At 39.9% G+C, this 24,660-nt stretch overlaps 1 protein-coding gene and 1 long non-coding RNA gene across 3 annotated transcripts in view; one reads left to right on the top strand and one right to left on the bottom strand.

The window, feature by feature from the left end:
* The window catches only part of NRIP1 (nuclear receptor interacting protein 1), a 130,678-nt gene extending 111,867 nt beyond the window's left edge, over nucleotides 1-18,811 (top strand). For both annotated transcript variants that reach the window (XM_082244653.1, XM_082244654.1), the window contains exon 2: nucleotides 14,308-18,811. In XM_082244653.1, the coding sequence (XP_082100779.1) occupies nucleotides 14,596-18,015 (3,420 nt within the window). In that variant the 5' untranslated portion in view covers nucleotides 14,308-14,595 and the 3' untranslated portion in view covers nucleotides 18,016-18,811. The remainder of the gene's footprint in view (nucleotides 1-14,307) is intronic.
* Nucleotides 1-24,660, bottom strand: part of LOC309545471 — a 960,129-nt gene that overhangs the window by 528,771 nt on the left and 406,698 nt on the right. The gene's annotated exons all lie outside the window — the stretch shown is intronic.

Below are 24,660 nucleotides of genomic sequence, written 5' to 3'. Positions count from 1 at the left end.
AGCCCAAATGTTTTTAGCAACTTATGTTGTTGGTAATTTTTTTTTTATAAAAAAGGGGAAAAAATAAATAAAATTAATGATGGGTAAGAGACATAAAATGAGAAGTGAGTATTTAATTTACTTGGGGGGCATATATAATACGGTGTGGCGGTATCAGTGTTGCTCCTAGCAACGAGAGTCCAAATGTTTTTAGCAACTTATGTTGTTGGTAATTTTTATTTTTATAAAGAGGAGCAAAAAAAAATAAAATAAAATGATGATGGGTAAAAGACACAAAATGAGAAGTGAGTATTTAATTTACTTTGGGGGCATATATAATACGGTGTGGCGGTATCAGAGTTGCTCCTAGCAACGAGAGTCCAAATGTTTTTAGCAACTTATGTTGTTGGTGATTTTTTTTTTATATAAAGAGGAGCAAAAAATAAATAAAAAATAAAATAAAATGATAATGGGTAAGAGACATAAAATGGGAAGCAAGTATTCAATTTACTGGGGAGCATATATAATACAGTGTGGTGGTATCAGTGTTGCTCCTAGCAATAAGAGTCCAAATGTTTTTTAGCAACTTATGTTGTTGGTGATTTTTTTTTTTTTAAAAGGACCAAAAAAAAAAAAAAAATTGGTCGTGCAAATCTGCCAGCATGCTGCGAGTTTTTTCACCTTTTTTTTTTTTTTTTTTTTTTAATATAGCTTTTTCTTTATTTATAAAATTTTAAAAGAAACATATGTTGTGGGTGATTTCTTTTTGTTATACAATAGAAACAAAAAAAGCATTGGTCATTGAAATCTGCCAGCATGCTGTTAGTTTTTGCATCTGTGGGGTTTTTTTGGTTCTGTTTTTATATTCTTTATTTATAAAATTTTTAAAAGAAACTTTTATTGTGGGTGATTTTTTTTTTTTTTTTTTACTTTTTTTTTTTTTTTTAAAAAAGAATGAAAAAAAGCATTGCTCATGGAAATATGTCAGCATGCTGTAAGTTTTTGCACTTGTGTTTTTTTTTCTTATTATTTATATTTTAAGCGAGAACACATTTACCAAAATGTCAGGGGCTGCAACATTTGGCCGAAAAAAGAATTGAAAATGATAGTATACAGTTCTTTTAAAAAAATGGTTTACAAGTAAACTAGTAGAACAGGGTCTAGAAAAGAGTCCCAGTAAGCACCCTCCTTAGCGGATTCTGACTTCCATGGCCACCGTCCTGCTGTCTATAAGGGGGGAGGCCTTGACTACCAGGTTTTAATGGATATTTCCAATCAAGTGGAGGATACAGAATCATATGGAGGGTCATTAATTAGGAATGTAGTTTGATACCACTGGGTATATTGCAAACCCTTCATTTTAGACTAGTAGAACAAGATATTCCGTAAGGTCAAAAAAAATTTTGACCCGTGATTTTTTGGGCTTTATTCTTTATTTATAAAATTCCTGTGTTGGCCAACTCACAGCAGTGAATCACAATCAAACTTTTTCACTCCAGCTCGTAGTTTGCAAAACTGGTTGAGCCAAGTTGTTATAGCACTGAATCACGTCTGTGACATTTTTGGGAAAGCGGCTTCCCCATTTCTCAACTTTCATTGTTTCTATGTCTGTGAGCATTTTGAGTTTTGTGCATCTGATTGGTTGCTGTAAGTTATACAGGTCTCGCCCCAAACAGTCGTTCTTAAACTGGCCATAGACATAATGATTTAACGCGCATGGATGAATATCCTACTATTGTATTGCGGTAGCCAGCACTCGCAGCTGCCAGAGTACCGAAATGGGGATTGCAGCTGATTGAATGCAGTCACTGTTCAGCCATCTTTTTCCTCTGGCCCCTTCGGCTCAAGTTTTGGCCAATTTACAGGATTTGGTTGTAATTGAGCGACATATGGCCAGCTGTAGTTAAAAAAAAATGGCCCACTCTTCCTTTACAGTTACCAAAATGATGTTATGTACGAGACTACTCAATCCGTTTATTTTCTATCTAAGTGGGTAGGCCTTTGCACTATATAGATCTGAAGGAGAATGTTCAGATTGGTTGTCTGTAGGGTCAGATTTAGCTCACACTGTAATTGGCAAGATTGCACAGAATGTGTGACCTGAGTTCAGGTGCCAACATCCCAATATACAGTCACCGGCCACTTTATTAGGTACACCTGTTCAATTTTTTGGTAACACAAATTGCTAATCAGCCAATCACATGGCAGCAACTCATGCATTTAGACATCTAGACGTGGTGAAGATGACTTGCTGAAGTTCAAACCGAGCATCAGAATGGGGAAGAAGGGATTTAAGTGACTTTGAATGTGCCATGGTTGTTGTGCCAGACGGGCTGGTCTGAGTATTTCAAAAACTGCTGATCTACTGGGATTTCCATGCACAGCCATCTCTAGGGTTTTGAGAATGATCCGAAAAAGAGAAACTATGCAGTGAGTGGCAGTTGTGTTACAAAAATGCCTTGTTGATGTCCGAGGAAGAATGGTCAGACTGGTTTGAGATGATAGAAAGGCAACAGTAACCCAAATAACCACTCGTTATAAGCAAGGTATGCAGAATGTCATCTCTGAATGCACAACACATCGAACCTTGAAGAAGATGGGCTACAGCAGCAGAAGACCACAGCGGGTGCCACTCCTGTCAGCTAAGAACAGGAAACTGAGGCTACAATTCGCACAGGCTTACCAAAATTGGACAATAGAAGATTGGAAAAATGTTGCCTGGTCTGATGAGTCTTGATTTCAGCTGCGACATTCAGATGGTAGGGTATTTGGCATAAACTACATGAAAGCATGGATCCATCCTGCCTTGTATCAGCAGTCCAGGCTTGTGGTGTAATGGTGTGGGGGTTATTTTCTTGGAACACGTTGGGCCCCTTAGTACCAACTGAGCATCGTTTGAATGACATGGCCTTCCTGAGTATTGGTGCTGACCATGTCCATCCCTTTATGAATACAGTGTACCCGTCTTCTGATGGCTCCTTCCAGCAGGATAATGCACCATGTCACAAAGCTCAAATCATCTCACCACTGTTTTTTTTTTACGAACATGACAATGAGGTCACTGTACTCCAATGGCCTCCACACTGTCCACAGTCACCAGATCTCAATCCAATAGAGCATCTTTGGGAGAGATTTGCATCAGGGATGTGCAGCCTACAAATCTGCAGCAACTGCGTGATACTATCATGTCAATATGCACCAAAATCTCTGATGAATGTTTCCCACACCTTGTTGAATATATTCCACAAAGAATTAAGGCAGTTCTGAGGGCAAAAGTGGGTCCAACCTGATACTAGCAAGGTGTACCTAGTAACGTGGCCAGTGAGTGTATAATATAAAGAGTGCAAACCCGGGAAATGGGACTTTAAGGGCACTAATACAAAAATACACAGATGTACATTGATTTTTATTTATACAAAGAATAACATTATTTATTAAAAAATATTTTTTTTTAATAATTTTGTTCTTTGTACTGTATATATAAAAGTCAATTTATTTTTATTTTTTTTTATATAGCTGTGTACGTTTGTATTGGTTTAGTTGGCAAGACCATGTTTAGCTAGCTTTATTAAGTTGGAGCCAATCATTTTTTTTTCGGATTGAATACAAAATTGCTAAAACCCATTACGTGTTTCTTTTTTTTTTTATTGCGTTGTGTGTCCAATTGGCAAGCTTTCCCTTTACTTCCTGTCCTGTAGACACAACAGGAAGTTAGTGAAATGCTTTCTTAAACTGTTGGCACCGGAAAAAGTTTCTCCATAGGAAGATTTTCCCTCTTATGCTCTTCTGGTGTTAACTATTAAAAAAAAAAGTCCCACTGACATCGGTCACCAAGACAAGTCAAGAAGCTAAATCTCCGTAACTGGGACACAGACAGCACAAAAAGCCAGATGGGTTCTACCTTTTGGTCACACATCTAAAATATATATATTTTTTTAAAAAGTTGGGCTTTAATTGCGGACACCATTCAGTCATATCTGACTCTCCGTGATTCTATGGGCCGGCGCTCTGGGCACCATGTCTGATATGCTTGAGAACCTTTCATCATAGTCTTTCCTTGCCATTTTTTTTTTAGCTTTAGGTCGCCCGGTCTTTTTACAACCCTCCCCAAATCTATGGGCCTGGGACCAGCATGCTAAAGGATAACACATGTGTATAGCCATTGTGTACACACATACAAGGGTTGGTTTATAGCCCATTCAGACTAGCGAAGCACGACTTTGGGGGGGCGACCTGTGAAGTGGCGTGCACCGCGACTTTGGCGCGACTTGCAGAGACTTCACATAATGGAAGTCTATGCAAGTCGCCTCCAGGTCGCCCCAAAGTAGTACAGAACCCTTTTTCTAAGTCGGATGACTTGTGTCGCTCCTATTAGAACGGGTCCTGTGCTAATCAATGGACCGCGACCGAGTGCGACTTGTCAGGCTAACAAGTCGCCTGACAAGTCGCGCTAGTCTGAATGGACTCTTAGGCTGTAGCCAAATAATCTACCAGCATGTTTTTGGCGTGGAGGATGAAACCGGAGTACCCAGTGGAAACTCACACAAGCAAAGGGAGTACATACAAACTCCATGCAGATAGTGTCCAGTCTCAGATTCAAACCAAGGATTCCAGTGCTGCAAGTGCTGACCACTAAGCCACTGTAATGCCTTTACATTACTGTATTGTAATTTTGTTCCATTTTCTTTTTTTCATTATTACTTTTACCAGGTGTGTATCCAGTACTTTGATATGTATATATATATATATATATATATACTGATCAGTCATACCATTATGACCACTGACAGGTAAAGATAATATCTTGTTACAATGGCATCTGAAAATTGGTGGGATATAATAGGCAACAAGTGAACATGTTTTCCATGATGTGAAAGCAGAAGAAAATGGGCATCACAAATTATTGTGTATGGGGCTGTGAAGCCCATAGTGACCCATGTCCACAGGAAAAAGCTTCTACAATGGTCACATCAATATCAGAACTGGACTACGCAGCAATAGAAGAAGGTGGCCTGGTCTGATAAATCACTTTTTCTTTTACATCACGTGGATGGCCGGGTGCGGGTGCGTCACTTACCTGGCGAAGAGATGGCACCAGGATGTGGTATAAGAAAGCAAGTCAGAAGAGGCAGTGGGATGGTTTGGGCAATGTTCTTCTGGGAAACCTTGGGTCCTGCCATTCATGTGGATGTTACTTTGGTGTCCATGCCTCAATGAGTCAGGGCTGTTTTAGCAAAAGGGGGGCATACTCAATATTAGGTGGGTGGTCATAATGTTATGGCTGATTGGTGTGTAATTATAGTACTTTTACCAACCTATCAAGTAAAAGATGTCCACGCAACAGTAGATGATTTACAAAGTGTTGTTTCAGGCTTATTTTTTTGTTGCTGTAATTTTATTGTAGTCAGATAAATGCTGATTGGTTACTCTGCCAACCTCGCATCTTTCTCTCTGTGGATGAGATGGGCTTTGTTCAGCTGGTTGAGAAATGCATTGTTGATCTTACCGATCAGGAGCCCTCGCCTGTTACATCCACTTTCCTCCAACAGTCCATGCCATTCACATTGCTGGGCAGGTGGCAGACTTACACAAGTTTTAAATCTGGATGGAGGCTTATGGTATAACGTGACAGGAGAAGGTAACATTGGGAAAGGTCCTCTGAGGTCCCTTTCGGTGGTCATGACTGATTGTTCACTAATTTTCTGCTTGCTGATTCCTTCATGACTGAGAGAATTCTTTCCTTTTACCCCTTTTCTCATACTGTCAGTGCATATGTTAACGTTCATAAATAAGAGATTTATATATATATATAATTTTTGCAGCAAATATATTGGCAGAGTTCTAGTCACACTTTGCAGTCCCGGTCTGTAAAATTGAAGCGATAGTGTATTTTCACCAAGCGCAGATTTTGAGTTATTGCTATAGAATTATTTTTGATGTGACTTTCCTTGCTTGCTGCTTCAAATTCTAAATATTGTATTTCATACAAAGATTTGTAGGCTCTCTTTACCAGTTGCTGTCTATATACCAAACCGTGCCGCCAGGGTCCTTGCTGCCATACAATCAAATACAGAGCTAGCCACCCATAGATCGCAACGTGTTCAGTAATGGCGATTTTCCACTGCATGGAACCGAACGGTTCGGCTCGCTTTTGTGCTTTTCCACTGCTGGTACCGCATGGTATAGTGTAGGAACGGTTCGGTACGGCACGGTAGGGCGGCACTTTTCCACTGCATGGAACCGAACGGTACGGCTCTCAAAAACAGTACCACCTCGATTGTGGTTCCAAGAGGTACCATACCCGGTACCATATCCCACAATGCTTTGCATGCAGTCACTACTAGCCACTGATTGGTCAGAGAATCCCATCCACCCCGTTGTTATCCCACCCACTTAACTTTAGTACTACTTTAGTGGAAAAGCAAACCATACCGTACCGTACCGAACCGTTCCAACGCCGTACCAGGTGGTACCAGCAGTGGAAAAGCAAACTGGGCCAAGCAGGGCCGAGTAGAGCCGAGCCGAGCCGGTACTTGCAGTGTAAAAGTGCCATTAATCATTATTGATCTGAGTTAAACTTTAGCAGACTTTTCCGACCTGGGTTCCTCCAGGGGGCGCCAGGCGGTTCAGTGAGCGGTGGCAGATTGATCTCCCATCTACAATGAACAATAAAGGGGACACGAGCACCAGTCCAGCACTATAGCTCTCGCAGTCTTTTCTGGACATTATATTTTTCATTTGCTGTAAAAAGCAGGGGAGTGTTGTAAAATAATCTGCTCTGGGTGTAAAAATTAGGGAAAGGAAGTCCTAAAAGTCACATATCACAGCAAAACCCTGTAAAGAGGTGTATGACAACCTCAGCCCGGGCTCCAACCAGGCTACAACCCTTCTCAAATACTCTAGTTATTCTATTTTCCTCTATGTAAAATGTACCATAACTTGTAGATGTAATCATTTTTTTGGAAGGGGTTCCCTGACACCTCAATTATTTAAAGGAAAACTCCACTTTCGTAAAAAAATAAAATATAGCATATACAATTGCTACACCAGCCATGTTGTAGTTGAATGTCGTTAAAAACTATCTTTCCTTTTCAATCTGCAGCTCTGTAATTTTCTGTACAATTCTATGAAATATGGCAGCCTGGAGGAGTTCCATACACAGATGGTGTACAGAACACAAAAAATTGAATTTCCTGCTTGTGTGAAGAACTCACATATGTGCCAATTGGAATGCGTTTTTTTCACCGCAACCGATTCGCATGACATGTGAGTGTGACCGGCTCTCAATGGAGCTGGTTCCCACATGTCCGGGGCAGCCGTGGTGCGAATTCCAAAAGGGTCCTGTGCGTTTTTGGGTCCAGTTCAGGTGTGAATTCAGCCAAAAATTCAGACCTGAACCGGTGAACAGGAACGCACTAGACCCCAGGTTGGAATTCGCGGCCGCACATATGTGATCCCGGCCTAAGATACAAGTCAGGTTTTAGGTATCTTCTGTAACTAAAATGTCAGTTGTTGTGAGATACTCCCTAAAGGTTAATCACTTCTAAATGGATGCAGACACTGCAACTTTTCTCACCAGAACCCTGAATATGCATCAGCTGATTAAAGTGAATTAGTCACCCCATTCAGAATCATTGTGCACCAGACATAATCTAACAAAGAGATATTTCTTCAGAGCATAGACCAGTAAGAATCTACAAAAAATGTCTGTTAAAGGATAAGTATGGCCAAAGCTCTTTTTGCCATACTTCTCCTGTGGGTCACTTAGTCCTGCACTCCTGTTACCCAGATTCATCCGGCAGTGGGCTACAGTCTGGGGTCTGCCACCTGCCCAGCAATGTGAATGGCATGGCCTGTTGGAGGAAAGTGGATGTAACACTCAAGGGCTCCCAACTGGTAAAATCAACAATACATTGCTTAAGCAGCTGCACAAAGCCAGTCTCATCCACAGAAAGGAAGACGCGCGGTGGGCAATGTAACCAAGAGCAACCAATTGGCATTCATCTGACTACATCAAAACTGACTGCTATCTACTTTTGGCAGATCATCTACTGTTGCGTAAACATGTTTTACTGAATAGATTAATAAGAGTTCTATAGACAGGAAATATATTTTAAAGTACTGGACACACACCTGGTAAAAAGTAATATTGTAAAATGAAGCATATATATATAATATAGAAATAAAAGGTCAGTACAACAGTTTAGTGGTCAACACTTGCAGCACTGGGATCCTCGGTTTGAATCTCAGACAGGACACTCTGCATGGAGTATTTTAATTAAAAAAAAAAAAAGACTTCACAATCACTTAAAGATGCAAGCTTTTGGGCAAGATGCGAGCTTGAATGCTTGCATCTTTAATAACTTAAGTTAGCCAATAAAGGAAATGTAACTATGTTAGCCATTGACCATTAGGAGATAAAGGGAACTTTGTACAGATCACAAAAGGCAAAACAAGTTGTTGATTTAGTGACATGGGCAGTACAGTGAGAGCATTGTTTGTAGCTCAGAGTTCATCTATGGGGTCATTTCGCGGCTGTAAGTAGGTACAGCGTTGCACTGAATGTCTTTGTTCCAAATTAGCTGACAGCCTGGGGGTTTAGCATGAGGTCACATGGAGTAGAAATAAATGTATGCTTTGTTCTGCATTAAGACAACATGTCAAGATTATGCAAATTAAAGTTCAAAGATAAACCGTAAGAGATGTGCTTAATGATATTTAAAGGGAAATGATCGTTCTTTAAAGGAAAAAAAAAAAAAAATATATATATATATATATATATATATATATATATATATATATACATACATATGACTCTTTGAGGTATAGATGCCACTAGACCTCTGCTGGCACGGTGTAATAATTGGCACCACACTGTCAGTTGCAGATCCTTTGAAGCCTGGTACACACTGGGGTTTTTTTTTTTTTTTTTTTATTCAACCCAGCGAGCGGAATGAAAAACAACTGAAGAGCTCAGGAGGAGCCTCTGTACTAACAATTCGATGTTAGTACATCGATATCCCCCACTGAGCTTATTGTGTTCTGACAGGCGGGGCTGCCCCCCCCACCAGAACACACCTGTCAGTGATAGCGCTGATCAGGTGCCGATTGGCAGACCTTTTTTGTCATGCCGGCAGACCTTCAGCCTGTGTGTATGGCAGCCGGTCCAACAGAAGCCGGCTATGGCCCTTAAGTTCTGTAAAGCCCCGTACACACGTACTGATCATCGGCCGAACGATCGGCCGTCTTTTGTCCAGGGCTGTCGTGTCTGTTGAAAACTGCAAAAGACTGCACACGAATTTTGTCGGCCAACAACAGCCGACTGCAGAAGTGATGTCATGTGATGGTTAACTTTCCTTGTCTTTTTTCTTTTCTGAGCATGCCCAGTCTTGCTAATCTGCTGTCTGTCGGCCGAAATCTGTACTGACTGGCGAACAATCGGCCGTTCTGGTGACGGACAACAAAAATTTTAAAGTCTGCACGACAGATTCTGTTGGGCCGAAAATGCGCTGTCGGCTGTTGGAAGCATCATACTAACAAGCCTACAATCGGCCGATCGGTCATCGGCCGAATATTTACGGCCGACAATCGGTACGTGTGTACGGGGCTTTAGTTGCAAGGTGGGGCCTCTGTGGACCGGACTTGTTTTTCCAGCACATCTAACAAATACTCGATTGTATTTGGATCTGGAGAATTTGGAGTCAACACATCAAACTCGTTGTGTTCCTCAAACCATTCTTGAACCAATTTTGCAGTGTGGCAGGGCACATTATCCTGCTGAAAAAGTCCACTGCCATCAGGGAATATAGTTTCCATAAAGGGGGGTAATTGATCAGCAACCTATGTTTAGTTAGGTGGTAGATGTCAAAGAAACATCCACATGAATGGCAGGACCCAAGGTTTCCCAGCAGAATGTAGCCCATAGCATCCCACTGCCTCTAGTAGTCCAGTTCTGATGCTCACATGCCGGTTTGTGTACAGGGGTGTGTACAGTCAGGGCTACTGATAGAAATCGCAAGGCCCCATACAAACTACCTGACAGCCCCCCCCCCCCAAGAAAATATTAAAGCCATATTTCTCTAAAAATAAAATAACATCACTATTAGCAAACACAAATACAATATAACTCTCAGAATTCCTGCTAAATCTATACAGGCTGGGCAGTTGGATCTCCGGGATCAGAGAGTCAGATGGAGAGAAACAAAGTTACAGAGATAACAAACTTGGGAGCAGAGCTAGCATTAGAGCCAGCGCTGGGAGGGGGGGCACACAGGAGTTTCAGTAATAAACAGTTTTTCTTACATTTGTATTTAAAATTATATATATATATATATATATATATATATATATATATATATATTTTTTTTTTTTTTTTTATTTTTTTTTTGTTATCAAGTTCATTTGTGTTTCATTTACTGCAGCATAACTTGCCAATAGCGGGTTTTGTATTGTTCAACTGGCTTATGCATATTCAGTAGTCTCAGTATTGCACATCTAATATATAGCTTTTATACTATTTAAGCTTTACAATTTGCTGCTGCTTTATGCTTTTTTTTACTGGGCAAATGTAAAACTGGTGGAAAAGTTTAACACTTGTTGGCTACAGATGCAGTGCTGCCTAAATTATTACAGGAACAATTCAGGGACTGAAGATTAGCAAGAAAAGCTGAGCTGTTTCTTCCAGGAATCTTAAGTGAAATATCAATTACTGTACACGGAGAGAAACCACTAAGTTAATTCTGCTGTCAGTCAATAGATGGATGTCCAGTAAGCCAAGAGACTAATTTAAAGGAAAAGTATCCTATTCCCATTAAAAAAAAAGGATCATTGTTTTTACTTTCTTACATGATAAAGTCATCTTTATAAAGATGACATTTTATAAAGGGTTAGAAGATATATACCACAGGGTTGATATTTTCACCCAAAGATCTAATAGAATTCTTGACATCTTTTACTCAATATTTAAATGTTTAAAGAGGTACTGTCGCTTTGACCATTCAGGACATAGTGGCATTGTCTGTAAAAGAGGTACACTATCACCAGCTGATATCTATCTTTTCAGCATTCCCCCGCCACTTCCTCCTCCATAGCAGTTGACGTCAAAATACCCCGCATTGATTATTGTCAGAGACTAGACTGAGTCGTGACTTCTCTCTCTCCTACATGGGATGGTGCCTGGGCCTAGCAATTGGCCACAAGACCTAAGTACCTTGCATGGGAGAAGGGTACATGCCCCCCATACCCGCAACCCCTAGGTATTTTGCACAGGCTAAGGGAGGGGGGATTGTTGGGCTGATGAGTTCCAGAACAGGTATGAGCCAGAAGATTAACAGGGTTCTATAAATGGATAAAAGGTGGATCTACTTTACACACTACCATCTCCCTTCCCTGGTTTACTGATTAAGTGTTCACGGAGTTACACTTTTTATATAAGACCCTCACAGAGACAAATACATGGGTTGCCATTGCTGCTGTCTCCAGCCCGAGTACTTTGTGAGACAGTGACCCTCAACAAGGATGCAGATCAGGAAAATCAGAGTGGAATCAGAACTCCCTATTTGCATATTGATTGGTGCATGATTCAACGTATTTAACCCACTGGATCAGCATTGGACACTGAACAGCCAGGGACATAACATTTTAAGGAAGAGTGGTCAGCAATGAAAGCCTCCATACTTCTCATTACAGGTTTCCTTTAATACCACAGGTTCCTGTGTTGTCCTAACATTTAAATAAAAATTAGGAAGATATTTAGGGCTAATTCTCAGTTTTCCAATCTGCACATACTTTTTTGGGCACATCCAGGCCTATTTATTCCAGGCTACACCTATCAGTAGCCACCCACAAAAGTCTTGCTTTTGTGCCAAAGTATTTGGATTAAAGGTGCTATATATTTTTTTTGGAAGGGCATGTAGTTGCATGGATCATTATTTTCTGTTTAAGTTACCTTCAACACCCTCCCTTTGCTCCCTTTGCCTGCTGGAGCCCATCAAAATACATGGTACTTCCAGGTGTGTGGGAGCACATGACTCTCCAATCCTATGCAATGCTTGGTACCATAGCAGCCAGTAGCTAGGTGAGGTCAAGGTCTCGTGGGGTAGGGGGTATAAGGTCTTTAGCCCTGTGTAAGCTCTCATACAGAACAGCGCTGACTTCACTGTCACTGTGGGCTCTGTAAGGTGAATGGGCTGTGGCAGATTTTTTTATTTTTTTTTTTGCACTAATTTACAATGTTTTAATTTGAGCTTTGACTTCATATTTGACTAAATTTATAATAATGTCACTTTACCATTCCTTGTGGTGCCCTGTGCTTCTACGGTATGTATTCAGTTTGCATCGTAGCAGTTTCACATTATCTAAAAGTCCTCTATCACAGGTTTCCATATAGGATTAGAAGAGTCTAAAATATCTTGAATAAAGACAGAAAATAGTTTACTTGCAAACTTCGCGTGAATTATATACTCTGCTGTAATCAGTATCTGTAGGGCTATGTACACAATTTCCCACTGGATGTCACACAGGGACAAATACTTGTTTGTTCCTAAGCGTGATAAACGCTTGTCACACAATGTACAGTATGTGTAAATTAAGCGTGTATGGTAAGTGTAGTCTAAACCCCACGAGCTTGGATCAAGTGCCAGCTGTTACATCAGTCCTGTCTGTAATCTTACATTCTACTCTATGACCTTGACATTGCAATTGTGGACTTACCCTGTATTAAATCTATTTTAGGAGTGGTACGAGTTGACTTTCCCGTGTTTGAGTTTCTGTCATGAATCTCGAGCTGTTAAACAGCCAGTGAAAAAAAAAAGTTAGGGAAAAAGGCACTCTGAAATAGTATAAAGGGTCTTTTTGTTGACCTTAAAGGAATGGTCCAAGCATATATCTCATAGGAGCTTTTAGTTCACGAATGAGTTTTTTCAGATGTTATGAAATAAAATAGCTTGTGTGATTACCTAAAATACGTGTACGATTCCATGCAACTGAAAATTGTAATCAGGCTTGATTTGTTGGGAAGAGGTAGGTACAGGCTTAGGGAAAGCAAAGAGATCAGGATGAGCTTCAGCAATGCAGTGGAGGAAAACCTGCAGAAATGCCAACTCTGAAAAGTGTGGGCATCCTCTATTCTATGTAGCTAGCTACACCATTTGTGAGGTTGAGCATTAATGTTTGATGAGAAGACCCAAAGTTCCTCCAGACCATACTCCTTAAACCATGTCTTTATATACCTGACTTTGTGCCTAACGCTAGAACAGAAAAGGACCTTCCACAAGGCCTGCGCCAAGGTTGGAAATGTACAGTTGTGTCTATATTGTGTACATTAACAGTAGCCTTACTGGAAACATTGGAACTCCATTATTTGTAGGCTTAGTTAACAGAAACTCCATGTAACCTGTGCAGATTTAAAACAGGCAAAAAAGTCCAGGCAAATCACTAAAATCTGTGTGCAGAGCAATGCCTGTTGTATATGAGTTTATATTGGACATCAAACTTGGTCTCTGATTTGGTGGACCTGTGTGTTTACCTATATAATGTAATGGTATTATTTACAGTGACATTTATAATTTAATGTTAATGGACCATGAACACATGGTCAACAGCAGTGTATTTAATACAGTGGATTTACTACATATATGGGCGCCCCTAACATGTTGTTTTTAGAAGCTTTTTAAGAATTAAATGAAAAAAAAAAATTTAATTTGGTTTTATTATAGCAATATATTGTATTTTAAAGTATTTTATCCAAAGAAGAAGAAACTTTTTTTTTTTTTTTTACATTTTGGATAGAGTGGAGGAACCCTGTCATGTTTTTATTGCTGTTTGTGTCACCTGTCACCTCTCTTCCTGTTAACCATTAACACTGGGGCTAAAAGTGATGGGAAGTGGGAACCCAAACATTTTGACTTGTCACCAGAAAAGAAAACGAGGGGGAATCTTCTAGTAGTAACACTTGTCCTGGCGACAGTTTTCTAAAAAGAAATTACTTCATTTTGGAAATATTTCTTCTCACTTCATGTTGTGACTACAGAACATGAAGTGAATCTCCTGAAGGAGACAAAAATGGCAAAGAAGAAAAAAAATCAACTGGTATTTTAATTGCTTCTTATTCTATTTGGTTAATTGCTTCTTAACCAAATAGATTATAGAATATATACTTGAAAAATATTTTAAAATACTGTAGGAGAATATTTAACTATAGAAACTAGTATTATCCTATTATGACCTAGTATAGTGGTCTTATGTGTGCAAAAGTAACTTAAATATGCATGATGATGGCTAATAATAACAATAGTTCTTATGGTTGTCTTGTGTTTTTTTGTTTCGCAGATAATTTCTTGGAAAAGGATGGAAGTGCCGTTTCAGTGGAAAATCTGTGACAACTTATTTACTTGAGAAATATTCCTGGGAAAAGACGCATTTAAATATGCTATATCCACATTAATTTGAGATGGGACTTTCAATTTTTTGGCAATGGTTTTACAGAGGACATCTGTTTGGTATTCCTCATCCAATGCTGTTTTAAAATAGCAGCCGTCTACTTTCGAAAATTTGCTCCAACTCTTGTTTCGTCTAAAGTCGATAAAGACAGAGCTTCTCCGTATACGTTTGTTGAACATGACTCATGGAGAAGAGCTTAGCTCTGAAAAACAACAGGATTCTATTGTTTTAACCTACCTAGAAGGATTACTAATGCATCAAGCAGCTGGAGGTTCTGGGACGGTGGTTGACAAACACTCTGTTGGCCGTGTAAAAGTTGAAGACAACTTTAACATTTCTGGCAGTGTTTTCAATAACTGTAAGAATAATGCCTCGGTTCACAGTGATGGTCAAGGGTCTGGCATGCTGCATCTCAAGAAAGCCAGGCTCTTGCAATCCTCAGAAGACTGGAATGCTGCAAAGAGGAGGCGCTTATCGGATTCTCCCAGTGTGAATGGTAAGGAAGAACCTCTTTTAACTGGAGTGGGAGAGAATGTCCCCAAAGGGAAGCAGGATAGCACATTGCTTGCCTCTTTACTTCAGTCTTTTAGTTCCAGGCTGCAAAGTGTTGCTCTGACTCAGCAGATAAAACAGAGTCTAAAAGACCAAGGGTTTTCCATCAACCAAGATGCCGTTCATGAAGAAAAAGATGACCCGTGTTATGGTATGGCCTCCAATCATCTAAGGTCCCTATTAAACAAGAGCAGATCAAAAGATAAAATAGTTGAGAACAATCTGACTGCTTTAGGTAAAAATGCGCTACCGGAGAAGCACATTGAACCTCCTCTTCCTGTCCAGAGTGCTGCCAAAAGCACAGGTGAGCAAATTTCATGTGCTGCAAGACTTCAAGCTGTTGCAAACATGGTGGAGAAAAGGTCAAGTCCTACTGTCTCACCCAAACCGAGTGTGGCCTGCAGTCAGTTAGCTCTGCTGCTCTCTAGTGAAGCACACTTGCAGCAGTACTCTAGGGAACATGCCTTAAAAGCACAGAGTGCAAGTCAGTTAGCCAGTGAAAGACTGGCTGCCATGGCAAGACTGAAGGAGAGCTCTGAAAAAGATCTTAACCGGTTCCAGTTGTCAGCAAATGTTCCAAATAGCCTGAACAGTCAAACTCGGACAATAACTAATGGACTAAGTGAGCCAGGCAATATGTCTCCTTTTTCAAGTCAACTTGGAGTTCCAAGTTCTCCCCTTAAATCGGTTGGTTATAAGAATCATATAGATAAAAATCATCCAAAGCCTTCACCCAACAACAGTTTGCTTTTGCATCTGCTCAAAAGCCACAATGGTTCAAGTGTTGTAAAAAGCCATGTACATAGTGAAAAATATTCTCTTTTTGAAGAAAGTGCTACACCAACAACTACAGATGACTACTCGGATAACAATCCTAGTTTTACAGAAGAGGAGAGCAGTGATGATGAAAGTACTCATTCTAACTGTGCTCCTATAGATTTGTCCTTCAAAAATCGGGTGGATAAGCCTCAATCATTGCACTCAGCAGCCTCTATAGATAATTTAACTGAATCTTTGCTTAAAACCTGGGAACCAAAAGTTAATGGACTTGAAAATGGTAGGGAAAACAAAGACTCTACAATGGATTCAACGCTAAAACCATATCAGAAAGTAACACTATTACAGTTGCTTCTTGGCCATAAAATGGATGACAGTCCTGCAATATTGGATGACACAGGAATAATGGAAGAACCACGAACACACCAAAACACAGCTGACTTGTCAAAGTTTAACTTGTCCCCACCTGTCCATCTTTCAGAAAGTCCTAGCATTCATAATTCTCCATTAAACACACTGTCTTTGCATAGGTCTACATCATCTGCCTCTCCTTTAAATCTAACTCATCAGCCATTTCCAGTTAAGCCCAACTTCCCTTCCTATGTAAGCAGTGTTCAGCCTGAAAGAATCATTAATCCAGCTTCAAAGCATTTGATGGAGCTTACAAGAAGCAAAACACATCAAACTGCTGTCCCCATACCAAAAGACAATGCACAAACTAATGCTGCTTTTAGCGCTAGCAAGCTGCTACAAAATTTAGCTCAATGTGGAATGCAGAGCACTACTGAGGAACAAAGGCCACAGAAACCAATGAGTGCAATTAATTCCAATGCAATAGGCTTGATTGATAGAATAAACAGTCCTCTAATCACAAATCAGTCTCATCCATTTGATGAAGGTAGGGGATTTAGCAGTCCATCTGCTCCATTAGATTCTAGGTTTCCTGGATCTGAAATTGAGAACCTTTTAGAACGACGCACAGTACTTCAGCTACTTCTCGCTGCACCTAACAAATGCAGAAGTGAAACAGTGCAGAAACCTATTGTTAAAGATGAAATAATACCAGATAGGACTGAAAATTTGGCAGATGAGCAGATTGTAGCTGTCAAAATCAAAACTGAGCCAGAGGATGAATCCAATTCCCATCAAATAAGAGAGGCAAATACCCCAAACACAGGTGTATATCTTCAGAAAGCACCTAGGCCTCCCCCTGAGGACATAAAATCTCTACACCCTACACCACATGATTTATCAGTTTCAAAAAATGGTCTTCTGAGCCGCTTATTACGTCAGACCAATGACATATTTGACTCTTGTGATCTAGGTTTAAACATCCAGCACCCAGAATCAAAACAAGTTGAATCAAAGATGTCTTGCATAGTACCTAAAAAAAGAAAAATGCATCCCAATGATCCTGCAGAAAGCCATGTGAAAATAGCAAAACCTAATTCTCCAGACAATGGAAACAAGCAGTTTTGTTATACACCCTGTTCAAGCGAGTCCTCTTTCCTTCGGGAAGAAGTAAGTGGCACAAAGATGGATCATGACCAGAAAAATCTTACGGCTCAGAATGTCTTCAGTGACAATAAAAATGTAGGCTGGTCAAGAGAGAGTAAGGGTTTTAATGTGCTGAAACAGCTTTTGCTTTCAGAAAACTGTGTCCGAGACTCTCAGCATAGGAATAATGTTGCAGTTGAAGAGTTGATGAGGGGAAACCAAAGCAACTTAGTAGGCAATTCTGAACTTATTCTTCCATCACTGAATATGTTTATGGGAAAACCTTCTCAACAAAATAGTTTTGGTCAAATGGCATTTCAGTATCCATCTCCTTTAAAGAACCCTCCTCATTCTTCCCCAGACATTCTCAGAAACAGCTCCCCACGGACTGAGCCTGGACAGATAAATATGTTCCCAAATCCTAGTGACAAAGGCCCCATCAAATGGGTTATTGCAGACAACGAAAAAAATGACCATGGAAAGGATTCTCCAAGGCTGACAAAAACTAACCCCATATTGTATTATATGTTGCAAAAGGGGGCACATTCAACAGCTGGTCATAGTTTCCGGGATCAGACCAGCTGGACGGAATCTTTGTTGGGACAAGCAGCAGAGATGACATTAAAAAGAGAACCCCTCCACTCTCCAGGAACCAATATGCTTGGTTTTAATAAGCCTTCCAATCACAATGTAAATAAAACTTTACACAATTCCAATGGCAGCAAGTACGGGCTCTTCGATATGCTTTCAATAAAAAAGGAACCTGAATAATTTAATGATAAAATGTACCCTTTTGCATTTAATGTTTCAAAATATTTTTTTTTTCAAAGTTGACATGCATGATTGCATCAGTAAAGCATGATTTTACAGACATGGTTTCATTTCATCTACCTAAGTTGATGATTTTGCTTGTGACTGTAGCCTATTTCTATATGTACATAATTTTCTTTTTGCCTCTTGTATAATTTAGCAGCTGCAGATCTGAATTTCATATTTTGTTTTGAGGATAATGTCAGCAATTTTGGGCTGAGAGTGCACAAAGTTTTTGTCAAAACCTTTCTATATTATGGTTACTGCATTCCACTTCATGGCAACCTTCAACCTAATTGCTAAACATAACATACAGTAGAGCAATGTAAGTGAAATGGGTAAACGTACATTGCTGTGCTGAACCTAGTAGAGAAATGTGTGTGTACCCATTTTTGCCCTTTCAAGATAAGGCCGTTAATGCAATAGGCAAGGTTAGGTGAAAATCTTTTCTCAGGTGGCATACCAAAAGCAAACTTGTGCTTTGACCATGCAGAGCAAAATTACAGGTTCATTTTAATGCCCAGCCTCCACAGTTGCTTGTACTTTTCTTTTCTTTGCTGTCTCGTGAATCTGTTTATCCAGGATAGCAAAATGAAATACCAGGTACTTCCAGGTATAGATGAGCATGTGAGGAACTTCTTCTCCCAATCGATCACAGTGGTGCTTGAAAAATGGCACCCAAGTAGCTAGGCCTACCACATGGGGCAGCGAAGAAAGTCCTCAGTCCTGTGTACACACCTAACTGCGGCCTGGAACAGACTCAATAATTATTCTCCATGCTCCTTTAGGTACACAGACTGGTGTGGGAGCAAAGAGAAGTTGAGCATAAGCAGCTGGCAGACTGGCATTAAGGCAAACTTTTCGTTTTGCCCTGAATGTGCAAAGCCCACACTTATTTTAAGAGAAGGCATTAGGCAAGGTTCTTACTTTAACTCATGGCCCGATGTGCCTTGAAGAGGACTGGGGGTGTTTTAAATAGAGAATCGTTTTCTCTGTGGGAGTGCTGTTTTATTTTCTCTTCTCTTTTCTGGTTCTATAGCGAAATTCAAACTAAGCAGAAACAGCCTTGTGCGTAAGCCCTCCTGTTGCTTACATTATCATCGCTATAAAATATTGCTCATAAAATATTCTGTTTACATTTTTTGATTCATTCTGCCTTGGAAACTTGAAAGTCTACTTAGGCACAGACAAGAGGACAATAAACTTTAAGGACCTGCACACACTTTGTGCAAAGAAATTTTTTTTCAGTTTTGTGTCTTGCTGTGAAATGATAGACGACGTCCTTTCATAGAGGTAGGCATGATTTCACAGAGACTAGATTAATGAGTCCTAAATGTTTTAAAGTTCTGGTTGGCTGAATAGTGGAATACAAAACTATTGATTCTCAAGCAGTGTTTTATATGCCCAAATGTCACAATTTTGTGGAATTATTGTACTTTTCAGTAATTTGGTTGCAAATTAGGTTTAGATAGTTTGGGGCTTTCATTTCTCTATTTTTCTAATCTTTTAAGCTGGGAGGAATGATTTAGTGGGCTGGAACCTTCCTCCTTCTGCGCATACCCATTTGCTGGTCCAGGTAAATGCTGTCAGATTGCCAAGGAATGGCAGAGCATCCACCATGTGAGACTTCATAGGAGGGGTGGGAGATTTTCTTTAGTTTGCACAGGTTGAAAAAAAAAAAAACAATATTTCTGTACTTTAAATAGGTGCATTGGGGTGCCATTGAACATGAATGGCAATGCATGTGCATCACTTTACGGCATGTTGCAATGTTGCAGTAATGCTCGTGTGTGAACTGGGCCCTTAGACTCTACCACAGTTGCTCTGATACTCACCATTGTTGATTTAGGTGTGCCTGCTTTGACCCAGGTCACACAGTGAGTTGCATAGGGCCTATTCACACCTTTGAGTGCGTTTTCATGCATTGGGGTGCTTTGCAATAAGACAATGCATTCACTTTGAATGGTCCCTCAGTGCACACAGATGGGGTGTCATTAAGAATTAATGACACTGGACCACACATATACAGAACATTACCTTGCCTTGTGGTAATGTACTTTTAAATGGAGGTTAATATATGTATTATTGCATATTAAGTCCAAAGGTGTGAATCCAAGCCCTAAGTTCTATACCAGGGGTAGTGAATTAAAATTTACAAAGGTCCAGTCAGTAAAAAATTCTTTCAGCAGAGGTCCAAATTGCATGTTTGTGCGATGACCGCCCTGTATCCTCGCAACCAATCACCTGCTTGTTAACTTTGGTAGCCCCCGCCCTCTGTTTATAGCTGTCCTGCCTCCACCTGTTGGCTCTGTGAGACTGGCAGTGGTGAAGGCTGTGGGCAGAACGACTCTAAAGGGTGGGACCACAGGGGTCCAGATGAGACATTAACTGGGTCCGGATTTGGACCGCGGTCCGCCATTTAGTGACGCCTGTTCTATACTGTAGGCATGCTTTAATGCACCATAATATGCACCTAAAACTCATGTAGACTTCTGTACCATTGCTTTTAGTAGTACAATCATCAACTTCCATATGGCAAACATACGGTTGCATGTTTGTTCATGCTTGCAGCTTCATACAAAAAAATGCACAAATGTTTTTAAGCACAGAAATGTGAATAAGCCCCAAATGTGCATGTTGATAAGATAGCGTTGGCCTCTAGCTATAATTGTTCTGAGCACGCTAAGACATTTTTACTGGGTTACAGCAGGTCAGTTGCAGTTTAAATATTCTGAATAATATTTGTCCATCTTGTGTTAACATATTTGAGTCAATCAGCTGACTGACTATAGTGACATTCATTTTAAGCACGCAAGTGACTAAAAGGCAATTGAACCCCCTCCTTCAGTATGTAACTTACTGCAATAATTATAGTTTAGTTTTCGATAGTTTTATGTTCCTGGCAGCTGCTCTTTAATGTAAAATCAATGTAGCCCGCACAGTGAGCCATGGCTAGTTACCACAAGGTCACCGTGGTGTAACCTAGTGGTAAATGAAATAAGGAGTGTCAGTTCCTGCGCTAACAATATTGCAGCTTGTATTGACACTTTCTTTTCTTCACTCCACGACAACAAATCCAGCTTTAGTGATTTGACATCTGTGATTTTTTTTTTTATAAGATTGGATAAAAAAATCTTGTGTTAAAAAGCTGCTAAAAACATAATAACATTAACACTTATGTCCATAAAATGCCAACACCAGAACAGAAAAGGCGCTATATCTTGCTTATGCAGCTTTATACTGAACTAGATACCTTTTAGGCTAAAGGGGTTTAGGGCCATGTCAAAAGAAATACAGATACATTTTTTTCTTTTTTTAGGAATAAATTAATTGCGTTCAATGAAAGATAAATATTGCAGCATCCAGTGACTTGTAGCTCAGTCACACCTTTTTCCTTTTGGTACATCTTTTTGCCTGATGCGTTTTCCACTGAAATCGTTGGTAGCACGTCAACGTGTGAAGCTGTGCATTTCATTGCACATTACAAGGCACTTTATTGCACATCAATGTGTGTTGACATCCAGTTTGATACATGTTTATGGAAAATGCATCGGGACAAAGATGCAAAGGTATGGATCCAACCTCGGGATTGACTAGCTTCGGCAGCTATTCAGGATACCCAACCCAGAGCCTGGTGATTGACGCACATCCAAACTTTGTAGCTGATGAGAAATATTGTAGCAAGCAATAGCAACTCTGTAGCCAGCTACAAACTGGAGAAATCTGTAGCTGCCACAAGTCTTAGCTAGTGTGATATGCCACGGAATTTGGCCAGTGATGCTCATTCTTCATTACTCCTTATCACCAGGACTAATGTCAGTTTGCTTTTGTGATGCATGCATGTTTTGCACACTCGGTAGGATATTAGTTCCCTTCTCTCACAGGAGAAGGGAATGATCACCAAGCGGTTTCACATAGCACATATATTAACACCTCTATTTGTACACACTTCAGTAGCCACCCAGCTGTTTTAAGCAATGATCAGATCACTTTTATCATTTGCACTAAAACTCCAGGTTCATGAAAGTCCAAGGCTGGCCATAGATTATGCAATTTTCTTTCCTTCTACCACAGGTTGAAGGAGAGAAAATTTCTTGAATTCCCCATCAACATAGTGTTGATGGGAGAATCCCTCCAGCAGCGTTATTGTGTTTCGCCAGTGAGGAGCCTTCCCTGCTGGCAGAACACAATGATCAGTGGGAAAGCAATGGGAAAAACACAACAGGCTGAGTGTACACAAGGCAATCCATGTATTGCCGGCTTAACCCCAGTCACAATTTTAGGTTTGGATAAACGGTGAAAGCATTTTTCTGTCCAGTTAATATTTCTGTCTATGACCCCTACTGGGGAGATTTTCCCTTACTTTCTGTCCCTGTGACATCTATACATGAAATGGAGAGTACTGTTGTTACTGGGACAAGTAGGCACAGGCAGCATAAAAACATAAGGTCTAACTCTTTCATGCACAACTACAAATATTTTCTGGGAGGGTTTCCTATTATTTCCTATCCTCACAAGAAGTATAAGAGAGGATCTTCCCAAAAGAAACACAATTTGAATTGAAAGCCCTGATAGAGGCTCATCCAAAACTATGTAAGGCCCCTATCACACAGGCCAGGCCAGGCCAGTTTTGCTCAGCAGGGGATCCGTCTTTTGATCCCCTGCTGAACGGGGCGCATCACTGGTTTGTGCCTGTTCTGCTTATGCAGAGCAAACACGGACACAGCCCGCTCTGCTCTATAGGCAGCCAGAAGTAAATGGACCAGCTGTCTGTTTATACCCGACTGCCCTTCTAACTGATCCAGTCACCTGGAGGGGAATGGGCTCCCTTCCATTTTTTTTATTGGAACGGATTGGAGGTAGCCGGGTGTAAACGGAGAAAAGTCAATTTTCATCTGCTGCTCCATAGAGGAGAATAGAGGGTCCATTTGGGTCCGGCTGAAAAACACACAGCTGGACCCGATCGAATCTCTCGTGTGAAAGGGACCTAAGTATTGTTGGTGTTAGGCTAATTCAAACCCCTTCAGCTTCCTGACAATCTATCTATTACAAAATAAAAAACAAGCCTCCTTTGATAAGACAGACTCGTCATTCTAGTGCACCCATCATCTAATATTGCCAGTGCGGATATCGAGCAGAACAATTTTGGTTCTAAAGTTTAGGGGGGAAAAAATAAAAAGATTTATACGATACACTGAAAATCTTCTATCAAATAATAGGCAGCTAGAGAGAAGGTTTGCTACTAGAAAAACACTGAAGATACTGATAATGCTCTGTGTTCTCACTTGTTGTGTGCCTAAAATATATATTTTTGTGTATATAGAAGCATTTTGAGTTAAAAGGTGAAATAAAAGCAAAAAAGGAAAAAAAAATGGACAATAAATTTCATATGATACAGTTAGGTTTTTCCATTTCTATATTGCTATTTTTGCAAACATGCTATATTGTCTGTACAGTATATTTTTAGCAGATGACAGCAGTGTGGTCATGAAGCTGGTGTTAAAAATATGCCATCTCTTTGTCCATTCAGTGCCTCCAGTTAGCTCACTACTGCAGAAGGGTGTATTCGAAGATCTGGGCTTCTTCGCCACCTACTCACTCATACAGAGCCCTCTTGGGTGTAAAAGATAATAAACGCAATGTATTGAAATGCATGTAACCTCTCCCATGTGACATTGCTTTGGGTTAAGCAGCCAATCACCAGGCCCCAATATAGTCACTGGCTGGCATCCACCAGTAAAAGAAATCTCGACACCAACATTTAAAAATGGTGGCCTTCTGCAGTGGGAAGGTGGCAAAAAAGGCAGTGAATTGACAAAGTGACAGTGCCTCTTTCAATGGCATGCATTGTATAGAGAACCAGATAATAATACACTTATTTGTCATTTACATGTTTTTCTTTTCACTTTATAAAAAAAAAAAAAGTTCTATAATGGTTGTTTACACATGGTTTTGAAGTGAGGTTTTTGTTCCCTATGGCAGTCAATCAGCTTCTTCTATACATTCTGTGATCTGCTCCAAAAATGAGAGTCAGATTCTGCTTGACTGCTACTGACCACAATGCTTTTTGATAGATTAGGCCCTGTGCAATTCTATAAACTCAAACTCTCTTTTTATGTGGCAAAATAATTCTTCTTTATCTGTTGCTTTGGGAGCACCAAGTACCTGCTGCTGTACCTGCTAATTATAAGCTCTTCATTATTATTGTATTTTTCCATTCAGAAAACAATATTTTTTTTTTAAGCTGTGAAAAAAAAAAAAAATATTCAGTTGAGCTTAACATTTGCAAAATAAAATGTATTTTTTGAACATGTACAAACAAAACAATATGTCTTAGGCAATTGCCTTTCTTGAAAAGATGTACAGACGTGTGACTGAATCTGTAAATATAACTTGTCAGTCATTTAATGCATTGGTATGTTCAGATGTTTTTTTTAAAGATTGCTGTACATAATGTTTTCCATAAAAGTCAGAGAAATTTTTTGTATTGTTTTAAAGAAAATCTTCTTTGGGGGTTATATAAAGTCTGTGAATACATGTATATATATTTCTTTTTTTTTTTTTTTTTTCATTTTGCATGAGTGCATATTATTGTACCTTCAAATT

The sequence above is a fragment of the Pelophylax lessonae genome (assembly GCF_965119305.1).
Source record: "Pelophylax lessonae genome assembly, chromosome: 2".
Classification (NCBI taxonomy): domain Eukaryota; kingdom Metazoa; phylum Chordata; class Amphibia; order Anura; family Ranidae; genus Pelophylax; species Pelophylax lessonae.
The sequence above is the reverse complement of the archived record's forward strand: the minus strand, read 5'-3'. Positions and strand labels throughout refer to the sequence as shown.